Source organism: Lethenteron reissneri, chromosome 21, assembly GCF_015708825.2.
Source record: "Lethenteron reissneri isolate LAM-NWPU_2019-01 chromosome 21, ASM1570882v1, whole genome shotgun sequence".
NCBI lineage: Eukaryota > Metazoa > Chordata > Hyperoartia > Petromyzontiformes > Petromyzontidae > Lethenteron > Lethenteron reissneri.
The window spans coordinates 3,758,803-3,782,974 of NC_083799.1; the positions used below are offsets into that span (position 1 = coordinate 3,758,803).

Here is a 24,172-nt window from a genome sequence, read left to right on the forward strand (position 1 = left end):
AATTAGTATATGTGTATGTAAATGAGTTAATTTAGTAATACATATGTGATAGTGGAAGGATGTTCTTGTTGAGTTAACTGCTACTTAAAGGTACCGATTCAGATGCCAGTTTAAAAACTGTCCATCAAAAAGCATTTCAAAGTTTAATTATTATCAGGTCCATTGTATAAAGTGCAGTCTCCAAATGTGGATTGCAGTGATTCCTGTATGTCTCAAATAGAGATAAAGAATTCAGTTATGAATATTTATGTTAAATTTAATCATGACATTTCTAATGTCTCTATAGCCAAAAACGTCACCTATTGTGTTGAGTTTTTAGCTCGTGCATGGGCACATGATGAGATGGCCACTGGAAGCACAAGAAGGTTGCTTTGTTGGGGTGGTGTTTGTGTGAGATTGGTTGTGTGGTGTTTTTGTTGTTGTTGTGCAATACACTATGCTCTAAGTCAGTTGGCTCTGGAAGAGTCTGAAATAATGAGGAGCTCTGGATAGCGAGTCACATGAACAGACATGATTCCGGACACCCTCGGTAGTTCAGTAAGACGCTTACAATGGCCAATTCCTGCAGCATGCTGGGCATGCGAAGGTTTTCATGACTGTGAGGAACATGCCGATGACCACTGTAGGAAAACCGGCTGGACTGTAGCACGGAGCAGTATTGCGAGAGAGTGCATATGAATTGTGCACCTGGCTCTCTTGGCTGTCGCCGTCCACCAGGGGAGGAGACGGTTCGTCACACACCGCCAGGCTCCGCACCAGCTTCATCTTGACACCCGACTGCGGCAGACAAGAAGTAATATACAGCAGAGGAGACAGGACGATCGCTACAATGATGATGCTAAATACTGGAACCCTTTGCCAAGTGTGCAGGATATAAACGTCTGAAAGCAGACAGGATGACTTTGCAGGTTTTGTTATCTAAAGTCAACTCTCAGGCTCTATTGTTCTAGGGACTGAAATTAAGCACCTGAGCCAGGACTTGGTTAATGGTTTGAGGCTCTTTCTGGCGCAAATGTGGATTGCAGTGATTCCTGTATGTCTCAAATAGAGATAAAGAATTCAGTCATGAATATTTATGTTAAATTTAGTCATGACATTTCTTAAGCTAGATTTATTGGCCAAAATTGTATTTATACATTGGTACATTAATGATATCTTAGTAAACGTGACAATATTGTTGTGTTTTGAAGTGGTAATATTGGTGGATTTTAACTTTGCAGATCGTTTTTTCTGTGCATGTAATCTTTATAGACAGCAAAAACACTGATTCAACGCTTGGTAAATTATAGAGTCTAAAACTAAGATTTCAGTGCCACAAAATATAAATTAAACATAATTATAGCCTCCCGCCCCATCACTCTGAAAAAATGGTTACGAGTTAAATGTTATGACCAAGTCACTGATGACTGGCCATTGACAGACCTGAAATCCTTCATAAATACAGTATTTTTCTATGGTTTTAGTTAAGGAATATGATTGCATGTTTTCAATTATGTTTTAAAATGAGAAAATGACTGCAATTTAAATAAAAGTCGAAAAGTTTTTATACCATATGCATTTTACAGAAATTAATCAGCATGAGGGGTAAGGCTATGTCTGTGCAAATGAAAAACACTGGTTGTTCTGCACATTTGTGAGACAATGGAAAATACAAGATATAGGCAGAATGATTAAGCTAAGCATATACTGTAGTAGAAATTATCCAAAAAGGATATCTGAAAATGACATACGTGAAGTTAAGTAAAATCAAATAAAAACTAATTTTATTTTTCAACCTGCAGCATTCATAAGATTATTGCAGTGATAAGGTGACACTTGTGGATTAAGTTATGATTATAAATCACACTGAGGCAAACAATACAGTGATAATTCAGTGAGCTTTGCTGGACGCATTATTTTTCTAGAAAGCAAAACCTGGCTTTATAAAAACCAAGAGTAGGTTGTTTACAAAGATTAAATAAAAGGATACTTTTCAGTCACCTTCCTACGTATTTTTAAAACCCTCAGCATTATTCGATGTTGACTGATTGTATGCTTCAGAACAAAGCTTACATTTAATTAACTTGCCAACGATGGCTATGACCATGAAAATCTTGAGAACCCAATAGTCAGACCACAATTGAAACATAATGCAGAGGAACAAAACAACAGAAACGTGGACAGACAGTATGGGGAAAGGCATGGACATGCACGGGAGCCAGTGTGCTGGTGCTCAACCTTACCTTGGCTCTCTTTCTTGACTGCACCTGTGACTGCTGGCGTTTCTGCATGGGCAATGACAAATGGCCCAAACAGCAATTCAAATGAATACGTTGATTGAGAGGTAAAAGAGTAAGAAATAACGTTGATTTGACTTTGAATTCAGAACCGATGAGCTCCAAGGTTCCAACAGGTTTCAATTCAAAAATGGGTGAGACTCACCCGAGGGGGAACAGTTATATAGTGCCTGTGCCAGACAGGTCCAATACACATTCGTGCAAATGTATGCCCCCCAGTGGTTATCATTAGAATTCGTTTCCTACACCTTAGCCATGCTTAGCATTGGCACACTGAAAAATACTGCTTCAATGTGTCACACAATGTGGACTTTAAAAACAATATTTTCTCATCACGTAATATTTTGACATATAATATTGCTTCCATAGAATCGTCATTTACCAATGTTGTAATTGTTCAATTATTTCATATTCTATATTCTCTTCTCAAACAAGCTATTAGACATGTATACCATCCTAGTAATGACACGAATAAAGTGATAACTTACAATCGACAGATGTAAACATACACGAGTGATCCCATAAATGACAAAACATAGCCTTTAGAGTAACAAACACATCAAGACTACCACTGACCTGTGCGTCTGCTGGAAGGTCGAGCTGAGAGTCAGCCTCGGCTCTCTCTTCCCGACTGAAGTTTTCCAGGGGGTGGACGGGCAGCTCCCCTTCACGTTGCTGCTCTCCGTCCACCTGCGCATTGACCTCCTCACAGGCGTGCCTCTGACTGTGCGTTGTGCTGCCATGTGCCCTGGCCTTCATTCCGCCTGCTCCTTCTCTTCCTTCTCCATCCTCTTCTTCGTCTCCATGGGACACGTCCGCAAACTCAGCATAATTCAGGTCCTGGGTCAGTGGGGATGCTGTCGCCTTTGCGGGCTCCACTGCGCTCATCTCTGCATCTATCACATTGGGCATCTCGACGTACGCTCTAGGTGTCTGCCGCCCAGCCTGCGGCCCAGAATCACCAGCTGGCCCGTCGTCTTTTGTTGCGTAATAGACGACACGGTCATTGTCCGACCCCGGTCGCCCACAAGATATCATAACTCCCAGCTGCTGCTGGCGAGCTGTCTCAGCTCTCCCTTGGATGCCCTGGCCACCAGATTTGACCATAGTCAGTGAATTATTTACCTTGATTTGAGCTAAGTCGCCACCAGACAGCTGATGCAAAGGGCTGACTGTCCCAGCTTGCAGTGGTAGTTCTGGATTTACAAGATCTCTTCTTACAAATGGGCGATCCGTTCCTTTTGCTGGGATGATCTCCACAACCACGGGGACTTTGCTTTGGATGTCCGAATCAATCACTAGAGGCAATTCTTCCGGTTCAATCATCCCAAATTATTTTTAACTTAGGTCTGCAAAGCAAAAAAACGAGCAGAGGGAAAACAAGGGGCTGTCCATAAATGACGTCACGATATTTTAGACGAATTTTGCCCCCCCCCCCCCCTCGTCACACGGCATCACAAAAAGTCAGACCCCCCCTCAAATGACGTCACAAAGCTCTGCCCCCCCCCCCAAATAAAACATGCTTCAAATCGCTTTAAACTATTGTCATTGTAGTGCGTATTTAATGTGGCGCTGCACTGATGTTGTAGGAGAAAATATTTATTTAAAAGCCGATTTAATTATGTAGAATGTGTTGTCTATATTTATTTAAAGTTGCGCATTTTGATTCTGACATTTCTCAAACCCCCCCCCCCCCTCGTCACACATCATTACAAATGTCTGACCCCCCCCCCCTAGGTACGTGACGTCATTTATGGACGGCCACCAAGTTCGTAAATAATAGGATTTAAAACTGTATACAGTACTTTGTTTTTACAATCTATATGCACATGCAAGCACTGCACAAAAACAGAAGTTTCTAATTTAACTGGTGCTTCAGCCTCCCAGACGCAATCATCTGAAATAAACAGGCGGCGTAGGGACGGTATTTGTAGGTGTGGGTGTAGGGCACCCTCACACTGTAGTGAAAACTGCCCCTGCAAACTGCAAACAATCGCTCCCCTCCTCCCCCGGAACCTTCCCCCACCCCACGTCTCATCCCCTTTCTCCTCAATCTTGACTTAAAAGCTTTTGTGACTGCAGGAATTCATATTCTTTGGGTTTTTTGGTAAAGTCACGTAGATAGGTTCAAAGTAAATACCAAAATAACAATCTTATTTGTGGTATTAACTAAATTAATAAGGAGACTTCTCCTTCACATGTTTCTATTCACCGCAACAATGTATTATAGACACATATGATCCTCTCAATAGGTATAATCAAGAGTATGCCGTCCTATGTGTACAGATTAAAATCAAGGTTAAGGAGAGTGTGGGTGTATGCTCATCTCTGTGGGCATCCCTAACGCAGTGGCTGAATTACACATTGCTACGGCTGGCAGAGTATTCTCCATAGAAAAACCAAAACAGAAATTTGCAATGCTCATGCAGCTTATGTGAAAAATATAACAAAGTGAATAGTTCACAAATTCTTAGTTTTTAAGTTCCCATGAATATAAAACAGATATACATTATCATGCAATCTTTTAACGATTTATTGAACGTATATATTTTTTAAGCATGTATCATAACCTGCAAGATCGTTCAAGATAGTTATGGGTTTGGAAGGCCTTCATCCAGCAGGGGATCAAGGCTAATGATACTCATGGCTAATGATGATGATCATAGGCAGATGAGTGCTTAAGTCCCAATCAGAAGCCCACAGTTAAAAAAAAATCAACTTTCGGTATCAACTCAGCCCATTATCCCTCTAAAGCAAGAAAGTCAAAAATAGATTGCTTTTATGGACCCCCCCCCCCCATCACAGAAAGGCGGAATTTCCACAACAGCTTAATATCGCCAAAGGAGACTGCCAGCCATCAAATGGTGGTTTGAGCAGAAAGGACAAAACGACAATTGATTCATCCAGACAGTGTGGCCTTATCCAGTTTGAGTTTTGTTTGATTTGTTACATAGATTATCCCGTTTGGTCAGTTTCCCGGCTATTGTACAAAGTTACCTGATCTAGAAGAACGTGTATTCGTGGTCTTGGCCACAAAGGTGAGAGGCAGCGTCCAGTAGCAGGGGCGCCGAGTTTCCTTGTCGGGCTGGACAGCACAGCAGGGAAGACTGACTCTGAGCGGCCAGCACCGCACGTTCCATGTTTCTCCTCTAAGCAATGTTTGTTGTCGTGAGCCCAAATGTCATAACCACCTCTACGCTCTAGACACACACCACACGTGCGCGCACACACACACGCCATGATGAAGCATTTAAATAACAAGTTTAGAGTACTTGTCTACGCGGGGCAGACGAATGCGATAATTTTCACCGCTTCGTTGCTCAATGGAATACATTTACGAGAAAATACTGCGCGGCGACAAACAAAAAAAGCGAATGACGAGCGATCTGTACACCACGCTATCATCAATGAACATTGGCGACATTTGATACCGAATCACTGTTTCACGATCAACAACAATAACCCCGGTTTTATAAAGCGCCTGTCAAACTATGTAGTGCTAAAAGAGGCAATGTTGAAAGCAAGCGATAGGGCCAAAAAACGTGACAACGCCGGAGGCGAAACCAATGGCACAATACAGCTGAGGGTGTATTCGGGTCCCACGCATCGACAATGCTTTTTTGTATGGTTTAACAATCGCCTACACCTTAAAGGGGAATCGCTTCTCCCACTAAGTGCCCCCATACACGATGGGATCAGAATCTGTATTTAGACTGGAGGAGGAAATCTGATGAGCTGATTTTTCTTTGTTATACAGATGGACAGTAGTGTACACTTGTAAACCCCTTATCCATGCTCAACTTATTACAGACAAATTCCGACTTTATTGATCACCCCGTGCCCTGATAAATCTCAACATCCATCCTACAAGGGAGAAACACAAACATATAGACAAAAACACGTGCCCGTATTGAAACGGCTGCACGCCTTACAGACCTGAAAACTCAAATGTCCCTGTACAAGAACACGTGGTAAAGCCGCGTGGGTTAACATGGTACGTGCAGCACTGAACAATCAATAATCTTTAGCTTGCCCAGGTGCGTGTTGACAAGTGTGCGAAACACGTTACGGTAATGACTTGACTCACACAGACGATGCGCGCATTAAAACAGTTTCTTTAGATGAAGCTAAACGCGGAATTGATCCTTATTGGGGGGGGGGGGGGTACCAAATAATACTAAATGGCCGAGGCAATTAAATACTTTATTTCTGGGACACTATTTTGTTTAACCAGGGGGCATGGTGTTACTCCGCGACTGGCACTGATTTCAATCCGAAATCAGTGCCAATTCGCACGTGGCACCCCGTGGTGGTGCATCGTGAGTACAGCTCGTCGAGATGAGTCGATTGCCGCATCTCCGACCATCAACACAGACTAAACGTGACTGCATCACGGACATTGTGCGAGAGCCTGGTCCTATAGACACCCCGGGGTAGCGCCGTAAGGGGGGTTCAATTACTCTGATTTGAAGCTTTCGTGACTGCGGTTAATTGGTTCTAGGCCGGTCGGGGATGGCGAGGAGGGGGCGACCGGCAAACAATCCGTACAGTAATTACAGCACACTACAGATGATCTTGTGACCCCCCCCACTTCCCCCATTTAATGATCTACAACTTAATAAATTTTTAAAGGTTTATTTAAAACTATGTTTAGGGTTCAATTCATTTGGGAGGTCACATCTTGACCACCCTGTACACAGCACGTACGCCACGCACTTTCTGTATATATTTGTTAGATATACACTGCACAGCACACGTGTACAGTAATTATTACTACTGTATAATCACCCAGAAATGTCTGTCCGTCACACGCGTGACGTAAATCCACGAGGCACACACCCCGCATGACGTCACTCCACATGAGGCATACCCCCCGCATGACGTCACTCCACATGAGGCATACCCCCCGCATGACGTCACTCCACATGAGGCATACCCCCCGCATGACGTCACTCCACATGAGGCATACCCCCGCATGACGTCACTCCACATGAGGCATACCCCCCGCATGACGTCACTCCACATGAGGCATACCCCCCGCATGACGTCACTCCACATGAGGCATACCCCCCCTCATTATTATTCATGAGTGGGTGGATTTTTACACGAACACAGGTCGATCTGAATTAAACTATTTATTACGCAAAGTCGCTTCAAATATGTTTCTTTACAGAAAGTGAAGGTAAAAAAATTAATCTACGCAGCACAGTGCTACATACGTGCGCGACGTCACTGCAAAAGAGCCCCCCCCCCCATTCATTAATAAATTTACACTAACGCACAAGGTCTCGCACACCAGATGCAGCACCCCTCCACAATAACCACGAGGGGGTGACGTCACTCCACATGCCGCACCCCTCCCCAATAACCATTAACGGGTGACGTCACTCCACAAGGCCTTATCCCTCCACAATAACCATGAGGGGGTGACGTCACCCCACATGCTGCACCCCTCCCCAATAACCATTAGCAGGTGACGTCACTCCACATGCCGCCCCCCTCCCCAATAACCATTAGCGAATGACGTCACTCCACATGGGGCAACCCCCCTCCCCAATAACCATTAGCAGGTGACGTCACTCCACATGCCGCACCCCTCCCCAATAACCATTAGCGAGTGACGTCACTCCACATGGGGCAACCCCCCTCATTAATAATCATTTTTCTATTTAACATTTAAGATTTACTGCAATATACACCCGTCCAAGGATGGGCGCAAAAGCTAGTACACATATATGTGTGTGTATTGTTTTTTAACACATACAATATATTTCATTGAGATGACGGCTAGCCGGACTTGTTAGATAGCCAGGCCAGGACGCTCACCACCCCCGCCGATTAGTCTGGCTTGAGAGAAGGCATTGTTGTTGCTGCACATTTCAAAAGAAGCAATCCCAAGGTATTATGCTCCTCAGGATCATGAGGCCAATGCCGGAGTATTGGTCAAGCTGGTATACCGAGCATTTATAAGAACTTGACACTGGCACCGTGGTGTACCTTGAATTGCCAACCTTGATATCGTGGTAAAGGCATGTGCAATCTGTCGGTATCACCCGGCACTGGACATCATGCCTGTCAACCCATTCGGTTTACTCGTATTCTTGTACAGGGAAAATTGAGTTCTCAGTTCCGTACGGCGTACGGCTGTTTGAATACGAGCAAAAAAAATGTTTTGTCTAGTTGTGTTTCTTCCTTTCTTTAAAAAGAAAACCGTCCCTTGGTGTGAACCAATCAGTTTCAATGACAATGCATATATTATCATAGTATGTTTTTGGTTTGCATTTTGACTGCAAGTATTGTGGTTAATGCAGACATGAATCCTTGTAAAAAGGTTTCAGTTTTTTTGCCAGAAAACGGGGGAAAACCCCCCTATTATTATTGCTGATGCAGCGATATAAAGAAATATCGCGGGTTTTTTTTAAACAATCGCTGCAATTGCCGACGAGCGTCCACCACGGAGAGAATATACCCCCCAGCTCACTGTTTAGGGCAAATCGGTGGGCAGTTAATATGCAGATGTAAAAGAGTCACCCCTTTTATTCCTGTGTGAAATAAACGACTTGGATACAATGAGCTGCCTCCAATGGCCAAGGTGCAGCTCAGGGGTAGTTAACATGGAAAAAAAATATTCGGCGTGAGCGATTGGGGCAGCAGCGCAGAGAACGTGATTGGCGTTTGGTGCCTTGGGGAAATAAAAAGCGTGGGGGGTTCATCGAAGCGCTCAGCCGACTCACGCACAAGCAGATCGTTAGTTTAAAGCACCACAATGATCCTCTTGAATCAGTCACCAGATGATGGTGGTGTACCGCACCCCGCTTGGAAAATCACAGTCGTGCAGGACACACAATTAATGTGTTTTTGCTTCAAACTTCATGCCCAATCAATGATACCAACTGGATACGCACGTTCCAAATGTAAAAAAAAACTCGCCTAATTTTAACGCAGAACTCAAGGCGGAACCGTGTGTTCCTTCGGGGGAGATTTATTTTATCGAGATGTGGAGGTCACCAGTCCATCGTGATGGCTTTAAACACGTAGGCCACGCTCCATGATGCCATATCGGATATGAGGTTGCATCACCAGCACGTGCAACGTGTTCCTTTTCTTTACCTGTGATTTTACAGCAATGCAATGAGATATCATCATACCTGTTAACGTAGCGCTAAAAAAAACACATCATATGCCACGTAAACCAATACACAGTGCAATGCACGTGAACCAAGTGCTATGAGATGCAAATTAATATCAATGATGACGTTTTCCTTATAAAGGGGGGAACCATCGCGAAGTTACACCTTGCAAAAATAAATACTTGTATGGAATGCGAGCAAATTTGCCCATAATTATATCCACTCATGCTCGCATCCAAAATCTCTTCACTGTTGCTTTGAAAAGACTATATTCCTTTCTGTTCTCCATGCCTCTGCTCTTGTCGTGTGCTGAATATTTATTTAGTTTGCATGTCCACTCATTTGCTATACTTGTGTGTGTGTGTACATTAACTGTAGAAATGTGCACTTATTTATTACACAATGACAAGCAGTCCTTGCTATGCATAGCATTTTGAGAGTTTCTTACAATAAAACATACAATTATCTGAGGAATTGACTCACTCAGCACACAAACAGCAGCAGAAAATAAACCCTCAATTCATCCTAATTTATGCATCAACAGGAGCAGCGCAAGAAAACAGGGGGGTGACAGGGAGCAGGACAAATCGAACACCAGCGGATGCTGCACAGTAGCACGATTCATTCCAGGCTGTGCTCTTGGGAGCGTGGGATCCCTACGGCAAGCTGTCCTGTCTCGTTTGGCAAGCTTTCAGGCCATTTTTCTCCCTTTTGTCAGAAAGATACATATAAAGACTCCAGCATGCCGGATGTGCCTCAGCTGAGCGCAGGCGTGTGGGCGCAAACGCAGCGGGCGATGCAGAGAAAATACTGCCGAGAAATGTGATTGTTTCCCACAGCGACTGCGGCGAGATCATTAATTGAACAAAATAAGACGAAAAGGAAATTAAATCAGGTGAGTTCCCAGTACAGGGATCCCAGTGGTGCACGATGCCGTGCACAGAGCCTGCCAGAAGCATTCTGCAGCCCACGAAGGCAGAGCTGCACAAGGCATGCCTGCACACGAGTACTGCACGATCAACCCACTCCGATGCTTAAAGCACATACATCTTTAACATGCAAAAAACAATGCATAAGTTAATGACGGGCTCATTCATCAAAGCACGACATGTATGCATCTGTGCATTGCAATATTTCAGTGATTTAAAACTGCATGCTCTGGGTACCCACTAATGGCTAGTATGCACACAACAGACATGGAAATTCGAATTCCTGTACACTCATTATACAACACAAATATTGCACATGTTTGGATATATGCATGAAGGTCTGCAGCTTGGAGGGAGGTCGAGAGATTCTCCAAGTGGAATAATAAATGCACGTTAAATGCACAGACTCACGCATTGCACTATACTTACACAATGGTGTATGTTGCAAAGGCAGGGCAGGGATATACAATGTGGATCACTACAGCTTTCCAAGCTGCTGCTTACCACTTAGATCAAAATAAACTCGGATATGCACGCACACAGACGGCCGCACGTACTGAAAGTGACAGACGTGCAATCTTACCTGGCAAATGATTGCATGCATCTCCACCAATGAGAAACGGGGCACACGCAAAAGGCAGTAGTTGGCACGAGCAAACGCCGGGGTAGCCGCTGCAGATCCAACAGTTGCGGTTTCCCCTTAAGAGTTGATATCAACCCATACAATTGTAATGAGAGCGCCATCTCCTGTGTTATGTGGGGCATTGTTTGCTATGCAGTTATGGTTTATCTGGGGTAAGGGTTTACATCTAGAGCAAAGGTGAAAGGGTGGAGCCACCCGGGAAGCCTCTGGAACGTTCCCGAATGTTCCATGAGGGGCGTGGCCAGAGGCGGGGTTTAGTCACCGGGGAGCGTATATAAGTGGGGGCCGGAGCAAGGTGTGGGGTCTGTGTGAAGAATCATGAGGAGCTACCCGTCACTGCTGCCCCGCCATCTCCATCAGCCACATGGCGCCTCGACCTCCAGCCGCTCCCTAGCGCACCGTCAGCCTGCGGCGTGTTAGAGAGTGGGTGAGCGCCACGTGGCGCGGGGTAGCGAAGCCGCTTGGGCGGCAAATCATTCCATAGCGAGAGAGACGAGAAACAACCAAGCTGTCAAGAAGACACGATGTCTAAACATCAGAAAAAGAAGAATCCACCTGCAGTGTTCTCCGACGACGACGAGACGGCGACTCAGCTCCTGCCGACCCCAGGGGCCGTGGCCCCGGTGATGGGAGCCCACGACGGGTGCCGATGTCGCACCTGCGGCGGACGGCGGGGTGGAGACAATTCAATAGCTTCGCTCTGACGAGCCGTGGCAGAGGGTGGAGACCCAGCTGGGCGCGCCAACAACTGCGCTTCACCGCCTTGTCGCCCTCGTCACGCCGATCGCCGCTGGAGAAAGTCCGGTGGTGGACCGTCCGGGGGTGGACGTGCAGAGGGCCGGTGACGGTACCTCGGAGGGTCCCCCCTTGGTGAATAAGGCCGCAATTTTGGGCGGCGTGGAGACGGCCGCCATTTCGCAGATCCCGCCAAGTTCGCGTGTCGCGGCCGCCATTTTGTCCACCGCTGTGGAAAGCGGTGTGCTGGTTCATCGCTGCCGCGCGAGGTTTCGCCATCCACTGCGACGCCCGCTGCGAAGGAGAACGCCAACCGGGGTCGACGCCTGCCCCACGTGCGCAAGTTTGTGGCAGCAGGCGGCGACTGGAGCGCTTTTTGCTGGTGCTTGGAGGCCGCCTACAAATTCGTCCGATGGTCGGAGGAAGAGGCGCTCATTGCCTTGCCCACCATGCTAGACGGTGATGCGTTGGCCATGTTTCGCTCCATTCCCGCCGACAAGAAGACGCTTCCACAAGCCTTTCAAGAGATGGCGGAGGTCTACGAGCCGCCAGACGACAGAACGAAGAAATTTCAGCACCGTTGGTGGGGGAGCTCAGAGTTGCCCCTCGCCTACAGAAGTGCCTTGATGGCCTTGGCAGTTGATGCATACCCCAATGTAACACAGGAACTGTTAGACCCGCTGGTGATGGAACGCATGTTGGCGTTGGCTTGGGAAATGGATGTTGTCCTTCCTACGTGCGGCCACGAAATGAAGACGCCCTTGTGGGTCGCGCGTTGCCTCAACGCACATATAAATTTGAAGCGCTGGGCGCAGATGGTGGCGTGGATGGGGGACCCAGCTAAGGATGGTCAGCCCATTGGCTGGTCTCCATCGAAAGTGGTTGACGTCGCCAGAATATCTATCGGCCGCGACAGGACGACGATCTGCTCCACCAGCGGCCTCCCGTTACGTGCTACAGATGTGGCCGTGTGGGCCATTACTCACGGGAGTGCCACGCTCGTCCTGCGTCGCCGTCCGGTTCGCCGACTGCATCTCCTGCAGCCAACCGTCCGCCGTCACGTCCCTCCATACAGGTGAGTTGGCACACGTCGAGCACACGGGCATGTTCGCTATCTCATTCATCTCATGCCGCCGGGACGGGTGCATCGCAACGGGACGATTCGTCAAGTTGTTCGCGTTCGCGTACCATTGCTAAGGGTTGGCCGGTTTCACAGACACAGTGGAAAAAATTGGCTCGACGTATGGTTGCCGCGACGGTTGGATCGTCGACGGTGGCAGTCACTGTTCAGGGGGTCGATGTCCGTGTTTTGGTTGATATGGAGTACGTCTGCCACTATCATTTCAGATGTTATTTTCCAGCTGTTGTCGATCCCTGCTTCGCGTGTTCGGCCGGTGTATGATGTGTGTGTTGCCGCTAATGGGGGTAGTATGGGCATCATTGGCCAGGTTGACACGTGTATCGCCATTGCGGTTGTTCGAGCGACGGGGCCCGTACTGATTTTGTGTATGTTGGCCGTGCCATGTTTGCTAGGCACGGACTATATGTCAAGAATGCCGCTTAAGATTTTTGTAGATCAGGGATGTCTGGAATTGCCGTCGGGTCGTAAATTGCGCTTTTTGCCATCGCCGCTTCCACAACCGACCTCCTCAGCTATGGTTCAGGCTTTGGTTGATGCCACCGATACTGTCCCGTCAGGCTCCCAAATGTTGATTCCACTCCGATATCGCAAAAAAATCGCTTGCAACGTCGCGGTGAATGGGATTCTGTTGACGTCTTCAAATATTGCTACGCGAGGGTTGACGTTGGTTTGTGCTCAAACCATTCTCAGAATGGGTCAGGCCCCGTTTTTGCAAGTCTTGAATGGGGACCCGGGAGATGTTATTGTGCCTGCCGGTACTGTTCTCGCTCCCACTACCACCGCATTTACTGACCGAGCGGAACACGCGCCTGCGCAGGCTGTCTGCACTGTCGGGAATAAATATCTGATGGATGATCGATGGATCGCCGAATTGTGCGGCGAAAATGCTTCTCCGTCTCCAGCTCAGCGTGAAGGGTTGCGTATGTTGTTGTCCGAATTTTCCGATGTGTTCAGCAAGGACGACTTAGACTTGAGTCGAACGTCCTTGCTGTCCCATCACATTGAGACAGGTGATGCTAGCCCCATTCGGTTGAACCCACATCGTATGGGGCCATCAGAAAAGGAGAGCGTGCAGCGCGCCGTTGATGACATGTTGGCCGCTGATATAATTTCGTCATCCACTAGTCCATGGGGTGCCCCGGTAGTCTTGGTTAAGAAGAAGGATGGCAACCTCCGGTTCTGCGTTGATTTTCGTCGCCTTAATAAGGTCTCCGTGGCAGATGCGTATCCTTTACTGCAGATGGATGATTCCTTGGATGCATTGTCCGGGGCGCGGTTTTTCTCTACCCTGGATCTCTCTTCCGGCTTTTGGCAGCTGCCCCTCGACGAGTCCTCTAGGCAGAAGACCGCGTTCTGTACCCCGCAGGGTCTTTTTGAGTTTGGAACTTGTCCTGGCCGGACTCCAATTGGACACTTGTCTCATTTATCTGGACGACGTCATCGTGTTCAGTCTGATGTTTTATGACCACCTCCTCCGACTTCGTGCTGTCTTTGAGCGCATGCGTTCTAATTTCGAATTTAAACCAAAAAAATGTCATCTTTTGCAGACTTCTGTACGTTATTTGGGTCATGTTGTGAGTGCCGACGGGATTTCGACCGATCCTGACAAAACGGCGTGTGTCCGCGATTGGACGGTCCCCGCGAGTATAGGGGTTGTTCGGAGCTTCGTTGGCTTCGCCTCCTATTATCGGCGGTTCATTCCTGGATTTGCGTCCATTGCTAGGCCGTTGCATGCGCTTACAGGCAAAAATCAGAGGTTCCAATGGGGTCCAGCAGAGGAGGCTGGATTCAATGCCTTGCATAATTGCCTGTCGGACACGCCTACTCTCGACTACTCCCCCTTCATCCTCGACACTGACGCCAGTGACACGGGTATCGGGGCTGTCCTGTCACAGATGAAGGGGGGCGTCGAGCGTGTTGTTGCGTATGGTAGTCGGGTACTTTCGCCGGCAGAAACCCGTTATTGTGTCATTCATCGGAAGCTGCTCACGATCGTTCATTTTGTTAAACTTTTTCAGCCTTATTTACATGGTAGACAATTCGTTATATGCACTAACCACGCTGCCCTCCAATATTCCTTGAAGATCGGGCAGCCGGGAAGTCAGTTGGCACATTGGTTTGAGTGCTTCCAGGAGTTCTAATTTGATGTCACCTACCGGAAAGGGACTTGTCATGCAAACGCTGAAGCGCTGTCTCGGTTACCTCACGTGTCTCAGTGTATTTGCCATTCTGGTACAAATTGCTGCTCTCCTCCAGGAAAGTCTCGGCCGTTGGACGTGTCCTCGGTTGTGACGCTTTCTGGCGATGGGGCAGTTCCCCCTGCCGACGACGTGTTGCATCTTCCACGGTTGGTGTGGATGCGGGAAACAATTTGCTCACTCATCCCTGGCCTTTTTGCGTGATCAGGCCTTACCAATTGGGGGTGATCCGAATTTTTTTGAGGAGGGCTGTGTTTTTGTTCTGGATGGATTGTTGATGTGGCAGGATGACATGTCGCTCCAGCTGAGATTGGTTGTACCGAATTCTCTACGTGCAGGGTTGATCCACACACTGCACTCTGAACGCCTTTTTCATCTTGGCATTCAGAAAATGCTGCTTAACCTTCAGAGGGATTACTATTGGCCGGGTATGACATCTGACGTCATTGGAACGCTCCGCTCATGTACCGAGTGTGCCCGGCGAAAGTCACGCCGGCAGCGTTACATTCCGCCTTTGCAGTCCATCTCTGTCACTCGCATCAATGAATTGGTTGCATTGGATGTGTCAGGACCATTCCCCGTGACGCCTCGTGGGAATAAATGTATTCTCGTTGGCGTAAATTTTTTTTACCCGTTGGCCAGTGGCGTGGGCCCTGCCAAATCATTCTGCTTTATCCATCGTGGATGCCTTCGTGAATAGCTATGTGATGGATATAGGGGCTCCAGAAAAGTTGCTTACTGATTAGGGTAGGAATTTCACTTCTAAATTGTTGCGTGACGCCTGCACTATTCTGGGTTCCAAGAAAATTTCGACATCTCCCTACCACCATCAGATGGATGGTATGGTCGAGCGTCTAAACCGTACCTTGTCCGCCATGTTGTGCCAGACCGTTAATGAGCGACAGATCAACTGGGATCTTCAGATATCCAGCATCCTCTCTGCCTACTGGATGGTGCTTCGCGCCTCTACAGGATATTCACCGTTCTTCCTCATGTATGGGAGGGAAAATGTGCCACCTGTTGATGTCCAATTAGGTTCCCCTGTGCTGTCTCCTAAGTCGACTCTTCCGGATCACATCCGCGAGTCCCTTTGACGTGTTTCCGAGGCTAGGAAGGCTGCCAGGGTGAATACTTCTAAGACCCAGGCTCGGAATGAGCGTTGTGCACGGAGGTTTAAGTCAGACATGCCATGGTCAGTGGGTGATCGGGCGTGGCTTCATTGTCCACAGGTGCCTATTGGCACCTCTTCTAAGCTCCACAAACCATGGCAGGGGCCCGTTACGATCGTTGAGGTGTCCGGGTTTGTCATGCTCGCCGGCGTTGGTACGATCACCTATCACGATTGAAACAGTTTGTTGCTCCCGTGGGGCCATCGTCCTCCCAGAATCCTGGTGCCTGATGTGGCCAACAGGCCTGCTGCTCCTGTGCAAGGTGATCTTCCGGAGTCTGTTTCTTTACCGCCCACAGCGCCCCTGATTGACACAACGGGACTGGAGGATGCCGCTATTCCATCTGGTCCACCTGTGCTGGATCCGGCTGTGTTGCCCCCTGCTGGACCTCTGCTTCCACCGGCCGGAGTTCCTCTTCTTTTTCCGCCTCTGGCGGATGGGCCGGCTATGCACACACGTTCTAAAACGTCTCGTTTTTCCTGAAGCAGTTGGGCCCCTTATTGCGTGCTACTGGTTCTATTGCATTGTTCTGTTGATGTTCCGTTCCTCTCTTGTCTAATTGTGTTGCACTTCATGATTGATGGCACTCTACATTATGCCTTGCCCTTCCTTTTTTATCACGGGGGGGGGGGGGGGTGATGTAATGAGAGCGCCATCTCCTCTATTATGTGGGGCGTTGTATGCTATGCAGTTATGGTTTATCTGGGGTAAGGGTTTATATCTAGAGCAAAGGTGAAAGGGCGGAGCCACCCGGGAAGCCTCTAGAACGTTTCCGAAGGTTCCATAAGGGGCTTGGCCAGAGGCGGGGTTTAGTCGCCGGGGAGCATATATAAGCGGGGGCCGGAGCAAGGAGCGGGGTCGGTGTGAAGAATCAAGAGGAGCTCCCCGTTTCTGCTGCCCCGCCATCTCCATCAGCCATTTGGCGGCTCGATATCCAAACGCTCAACCGCTCCCGAGCGCACCGTCAGCCAGCGGCGTGTTAGAGAGTGGGTGAGTGCCACATGGCGCGGGGCAGCGAAGCCGCTTGGGCGGCAATCATACCGTAGTGAGAGAGAGAGACGAGAGACAACCAAGCTGTACCGAAGATTCATTAATAAACGACTTAAGTTCTTATTGTGTCGGATCCACTTATTACACAATGAAAACAAATCAATTGGCCTGTCATTATCCAAATATTTATATAAAACGTTAAAGTGCATTAACCACAATGGCACTTTCCTGCATGTCGACACAGTAGGAGTGAAATTTCTGAGATAATTTCATGAATATTGATAAAGAAATGGTAAAAAAATTTAAACGCTATTTTCTTAAAGCAACTTAATATGGTATGTGCGAGTGTAAATTGCATTCGCTTAATCTGGCATTTAACATATTCAAATATATATAGTACACAAATGGAATCTTGTTTTGTTTGTTAATCAATCACTGCATCAATGGAAAGCACACATGGACTTAATATTTTTTTATGAGGCTGATGTCACAGGACTTGAATCATTTGTCTGCAAACTCTATTCTACTTGCAAAACAGTACTACGAATTCAGCATGGAATACAGACGCTGCCATTTTGATAAAATTAAACTAAGGGTGCAATTCAAATGTTGGCCAAGGACTATTTAAACCTGGCTGGGAGCTCTGTTTTGGTACAACTAAGCCAAAAAAAGACACAAGGACGTGAATCTGGCTGATATCTGCCAAGTGGATATTAGCCAAACTCCCTGAGTCAGATAATCCATTAGACGAAGCTGACGGAGCATTTTTTTGATCCACCTGTGGTGGAGAATATAGCAAGGGGTGTGTCCTTGCTATGCCCAATTCACTCTTCCCCAGCTAATGTTGGCAGGTCTCAAAGGTTTCAAAAAACATTATTTTAAGAGGGGCATTCCCTGGGTAGATCATACAACGTCAGTTTGGTAGTGATTCACACCCTGGAAACTTGCCAGGACTGTTCGTGGATCACTCCATGAGCTAAAAACTGGCAGTTCTAAGGGGTCCAGGCATAAATTCTGGCTAATGTAGTGAAGCCCAATTTACAATTCAGTAGTTGCAGTGTTAAGATTTCCATGCAAGTGGAAAGAAAGCAGAGAGAATGGAACACAGGAGACAGTGAGCACAGTGAAAGCAAACGGAGAAAATAGCAAGAATAGATGTGAGCAAGGAGAGGCACACAGCACATCACTGTGTAGCATAGCAGAGACATATGTGGAAACCCTGTTTTTTTATAAACAGCAATTGCATCAATACTATCAGTATATAACGAAATAATAAAAGCAAAAATCACGTTTAAGTTATATATTTTTTGTCTCTTGGAGCCAGATTGCAACACAATAGGTATGCATAAGATTATAAGTAAAATTATTAGTCTCATATGCGATTGGGCTGTAGGGGCATTTAAATTCCTTCCAGGGCACATATCTAGAACCTTTTTTGCCAGTGTCAAAGTATGAAAAAACAAGAATAGGTTCTACCCTTTATGGCAATAAAACAGATGTTAACATGTTCAAATAAAAAATATAAAAATTTTGCAAGGTATCATGTCTGCATTAACCACACATGTGTGTGGTGAACATGCAAACAAAACATGCCCTGATAATACATGCATTGTCCTTGAAATTGATTGGTCTACACCAGAGATAGCCTTCTTTAGGGCCCAGTCTCATCACCAGTGTCAGATGAGAGAACCCAAAAGGCAAAAAGGGCAAAGACAATGCACTATCAGGGCATTTATCGCTCCGTGCGAGCAGCAAATATATTGGCAAATAAGGTCCCATTTTGTAGCTGCTCGAGTTGGCGTCGGTAGCAGTTGTTTGGTGGGTAGTAGATATGAGTTTTGGTCGTTACTGTGGGGGTCTTAATGAATATAAGAAAGGTTGTAAAAGCGGGGAGTCGCAAGTCGAGCCGTCGTAAGACAGGGGTCACCTGTACTCAGTCTGCTCTGAAGATGTGATTGGAGTGTAGCAGCCTTGTTAGACAACCAAACCCTACTCCAAGACTCAATTGTGTGAAAAAACCCCAAAATAGGGTTCTATGTTTAGTTTTCATATGGCAAAACTAAAGAAATGTCCTGTTTTACAACCCTACAGCGTAGTGAAGCTGAAGGAATGTTAATCTTGTTGTAAATGCTTACAGCATATATGAGGTTAAAGGCTTTGAGTCACTGCATGAAAATGTATATGGTGTTTATGTGTACTTCCGTTTATGCATGTAGTAACCTATACCTTGTAATTTCCAAAAGTAAATACTTACCCTTACTTCATCGCAAAACTTATCACATAAACCTTTAAAATTTCTGAAATAGGGATTCTTATAAAGCGAAGAAACAGCTAACGGCCTCGTAAAACCTAATGGAATACACACAGTGCAGGACGAGATGGACAGCATTTTCCAGCTGAGAAAGTTTAAAAAAAAACCATAAAAGTATAATACACATAAAATAAAATACTGAAAAAATCGCAATGTAACTTTGTTTTATTATTCACAAATTATATCCCAAATGTGCAAACGAGCCAAGGCACTCGGTGAAGGTATTTAATTGGAGGATTCGCGGAAGCTGCTACTTGCTGTAACATATATGTGACCAAGTGTGTCACACGGGGAGCTACGATGAACAAGATGCAAACAGTAGAACACGCCGACAGCTGCTTGTAAGCGTCCCCACTGCCTCTAAGGCAACAAACCGATCACAATACGTTTTCAAAACTAACAGTTCCACAAAGACAAATTAATGTACAACAATGCGTAAACTGGCCTGGAGGGAACAAGACACATGCCTTTGCACCCTGGATTATGTGAGCGGTTATAAACATGTTAGATAAATATGCCAGATTACACGTTAGTCGAGCCCATTATTGTGAAATCCTAATAAAGCCTATTTATTTTAACAATTTACTATACATTTATTTAGATGCTATGAGCATACACACGTGCCCAGGTTTGTGAGGCAAACCAATGTGACTTGTATGACCTGCGAATGAACCAAATTCCCAGAACTGCAAATTAAACCGGTATGTGTGGTGAAATAAAAAAACGCATTCCTTTTGTGTTTTCCAACTATGATAGTGATTTTTTTTTGCAGTGTTTTAGTTGTCTTTATTCATTGAAATTAACGCAGTAGATAATCATTATTCTTGGGTCTTTCGGTAAAGTCACGTAGATCGGTTAAAAATGGAATTTTATTTGAACCTATCTACGTGGCTTTATCGAAAGACCCAAGAATATGAATTCCTGGAGTCACGAAAAGCTTTAAGTCAAGATTTAGGTAATAATTTTCAAGATAATTAAATTCAACCGCAAAGGAGATTTTTTTTTGTGAGGGACTGTGTGTGCATTTGGAAACCTTATCCCTTATTCAAACACTGGATAAATGTTATGCAGATAGTGCTAGCCCTGCCTAAGCTATTACAGTGCTGTGCTGTTTATTTATTACCGTTGACTGTTCTTAAACAAAATATGTGAACGCTACTGCATGGGAGAGTAATAATACCATGTACAATATGCATAATTCCACTGTATCCTGGTGCACCACCATTGCACTGCTTAAATAATGGGATAAAATGCCTTGGGTGATGGGGTTGTGGGGAAGGGGTGGGCAAGTGGTCAGTGCACTGCACTCTGAACTTTGAATTTAATTCCCCACCACGGCAACCATCAGTGGTATGTGATATCTGAACCGGTTCAGGTGTGCCCCCTCCCAAGCTTCACCAACTCGTACTGACCAGCATGATGACGTATGGGGGCAACGCGGTGGCGAGATATTAACTCCCTCGCCTGGTAAGCAGGAGGTCGTGGGTTCGATCCAGACCAAGACACATGTTTATTTGGAGTTTGCGTGTCTCTCTCCGTGGTCGTGCGGATTTTTCTCCCGGTCCTCCGTTGTTCCCTCCACATTTAGAAACATGTGCTTTGAGTAGTTGGCTGCAATAGATTTCCACTTAATAAGCAACTTCATTGAGATATCGTTTGTGGCCAGGTCGCTTGTGAAAACAAGCTATATAGCTCAGTGGGCCTTACCTGGTAAATACAAACAGTTAATGGTCAAACAACCCCCATAATCGGCATGGCGTGGGGAGGCCGTCATTCAAAAGTGGAAGTACAAAAGGATGTATGTTATTATTAACGTCTCTTAAATTGGATGTATGAGAGTATACTAAACAGGAAATGGTATTACATGTGGCCTAACTTGGTAATAACACTCACGCATAACTAAAAACTATGTATAATCATCTAAGATCTTGGGCAATGGCTCTTCTCCAAAGTAGAGCCATAGAGTGATTGCTGAAGACTGCTTTACAAATCACATTCACATGCGACACCTTTTACTCTGACTGCTCTAAAGCGTGGCTTTTGCCTGAAATACAAGCTTATAATTTCATAATTACTTTGTAGCCTGTTTACGCACTGCTGCTAAACTTGGAACCAGGTATCCAATCATGCATAATCTTGCACCACATGCCCTCTTTATTATACATGCTGATCGTAGCATTGGCAAAAATACACATACCTTCATGGGACCTCCTTTGCCAGTACCAAAATATGATAATAGGGTTTTACTATTTTTTCTGGCAACAAACAGGTGTTAAGTTGTTAAAACACCAAACTGAAACCTTTTTACAAGGAATCATGGCTGCATTAAAGAAAGCCGTCTCTGGTGTGGATCAATCAGTTTCAAGGACAATGTATTATCAGAGTATGTTTTTTTGTTTGCATTCTGACCACAAGCATTGTGATTAATACAGACGATTCCTTGTAAAAAGGTTTCAGTTTGGTGTATTAACATCTTAACCCCTGTTTTGTTGCCAGAAAAAAAGGGGAAAACCTATTATCATACACATACCTTGCTTCACAACTGTGCAAGCCAGTAGAAAAACGAATAGTTGAATAAATAAAAGAGAATTGCTTAAGAGCAGCAGGGGGGAGCAGGCACACACGAGCACAGCAGGCAGCCGCTACCTCACATTCAGTCACAAGCAAGTAAAGTCATAAAAAATCATTCTCATAAAAATCCCACACTAGATTCCTGTGAAGTAAGTTTGAGGGACCAAGGCCCGAGGCTGTTACAAAATAGAAGAAAAAAAAGACTATGGACATAGCAACAAAGAAGGACAAGGTTTGGAGACAATGAAAGGTGTCATTGGACAAGAGCAATGTTCTGGATCTGGGGGAGTGGGGGTGGAGGGGGGGCTCTCAGACTGGCCTACTAGAAACCCACCCATCCATCCAAGAAGCATTGCTATGTCACAAATAAAACATGCAGCTCTTGTCATATGTGCAGTACCACGATGTCACAAATATAACAACATGCTCCTCAAACAAGTTCCTTCTGCATAACACTCCCTAAAAATATATATATGGATCTCAGATCGATTTCTCAAGCTTCACATGCTTCTGAAACTAAAATTACGATACAGAACATTGTGTACAAAAGAAAAATACGTCAATAGTTAAAAATCTGCAACATCCTAAAATGTGACGGCTCTGAAAAACTATTATTTGTATTCTTTAAAAAATTCGAAGACTCAGTAAAATATGCAAAAACAGCGGTGTGTTATATAACAGTGATGAGTCACTCATGCCTTGAAACGCAACGATGCACCAGACATCTCGGAAGACCATAAATTCAAAATCAAGACAAACCTTTCAAAAATACAAAATTCCGACTAATCCACGAAAACACGAAGCACAACTTTGCACGATACGGCAACCAATTATCATTATGCTGTGGCCGTCCAGGTCAGTGCTACGTACCATTTGGGTGCCCGCACGCTGCTGCTTCCCTCATCTCGGCGCGTGCGTGCGCGTGCGTGCCACTTGCGGACGTGAGCGAGCAACGGTGCAGGGGGCGTGAGCGGTGCTGCCCGTGGCGGTGGGGAGCGACGCGATGCGCGCTTGTGAATGAGGCCAGGGGAGACATCCATTCAGTGCGTACGCATGGAGGGGGGAAGGGAGGGGGGCTAACTCCGCTTGTGTATGGAGGGTCTACTGACAACGTACGCATAGGAAACGGAGGTGGGGGGGGGGTGTGAATCTTCGATAATAATTTGTCTATATTGGCCTTCAAATGAGTAAAATAATCCGGCGGTGGATTGACTATATGTTTGCGTAAACACGTCAATATTATTAATCCTTGATCGTTTCTGCGTGGATTAAATATCGGAGGTGGAGGGGGGGGTGCGTTAAGCGTACGTACTCAAGTGGTGGTGGGAGGCGGGGGGTAAAAAGTACGCGTTCGTACAGGTAGGGAGGGGGGGGTCAAGTTGACAGATTTTTGCGTTACCTACTCAATGGATGCCCCCCCACCCACACAGAGCCAGGCACTCTCTCCCTGCCCCCTCAATGGCACCGATGCTCCCATGAATAAAGGAGAGTGTAGGGGGGCCCTCGCACATCAATCGGCGGCCTCCGAATCAAAATTCTGCACGTACAAAAAGCCTTCACCCAGCCCACCCTCCCAGGAGACTGTGTGACAAATGTTAAAATATATCGTGATATTATTGAGAACATTTCTCCATTTAGTAATTTTGCGGAAATGAAAACTACAAGGAATTAACGTTAGTTTTGAATGAATCGTTTTCCTAACAGTTGTTTATTGCACTGTCGACGAGTTTGTTCTTGTGACTCGGTAACCATCAAAAACATTTTCATCGATAATTATCATTAGCCATACCTGTATCCCATCTATTTTTTTATTTAATTAACCACATCCCCATGACTCAATGGCATTGAACCATGATTACATGTGAGCACACAATATATTAAAAGCAAAACACAAGGCTGGCATGTACAGTTTTAGATATATATATTTTTTCATTCAGTGATAATGCTCAATATATTGTTGCTATTTTAAAAACACACGTGCATTGCAGAATCACTAAGATGGCATCAGCTTTGGGAAGCCGTCGTCTCGCAGGTGATTGACTGTGGCTGATGATGACAATAATTCTGAGGAAAAGTTTT

The 24,172-nt window shown here is 45.8% G+C and overlaps 2 protein-coding genes across 2 annotated transcripts in view; one reads left to right on the top strand and one right to left on the bottom strand.

Annotated features, from left to right (window-relative positions):
* R3HDM1 (R3H domain containing 1) overlaps positions 1-24,172 on the bottom strand; it is a 76,954-nt gene that overhangs the window by 43,246 nt on the left and 9,536 nt on the right. Inside the window, 4 exon segments of the mRNA XM_061555520.1 lie at positions 688-777; positions 2,223-2,264; positions 2,853-3,625; positions 5,274-5,476. Of these exon segments, the coding sequence (XP_061411504.1) occupies positions 688-777; positions 2,223-2,264; positions 2,853-3,602 (882 nt within the window). The 5' untranslated portion in view covers positions 3,603-3,625; positions 5,274-5,476.
* On the top strand, positions 11,310-17,026 carry LOC133344965 (uncharacterized). The gene is made up of 2 exons (XM_061555296.1): positions 11,310-12,788; positions 16,520-17,026. Exons 1-2 carry the CDS (start codon positions 12,163-12,165, stop codon positions 16,530-16,532), a joined length of 639 nt encoding a protein of 212 aa, XP_061411280.1. The 5' UTR covers positions 11,310-12,162; the 3' UTR covers positions 16,533-17,026.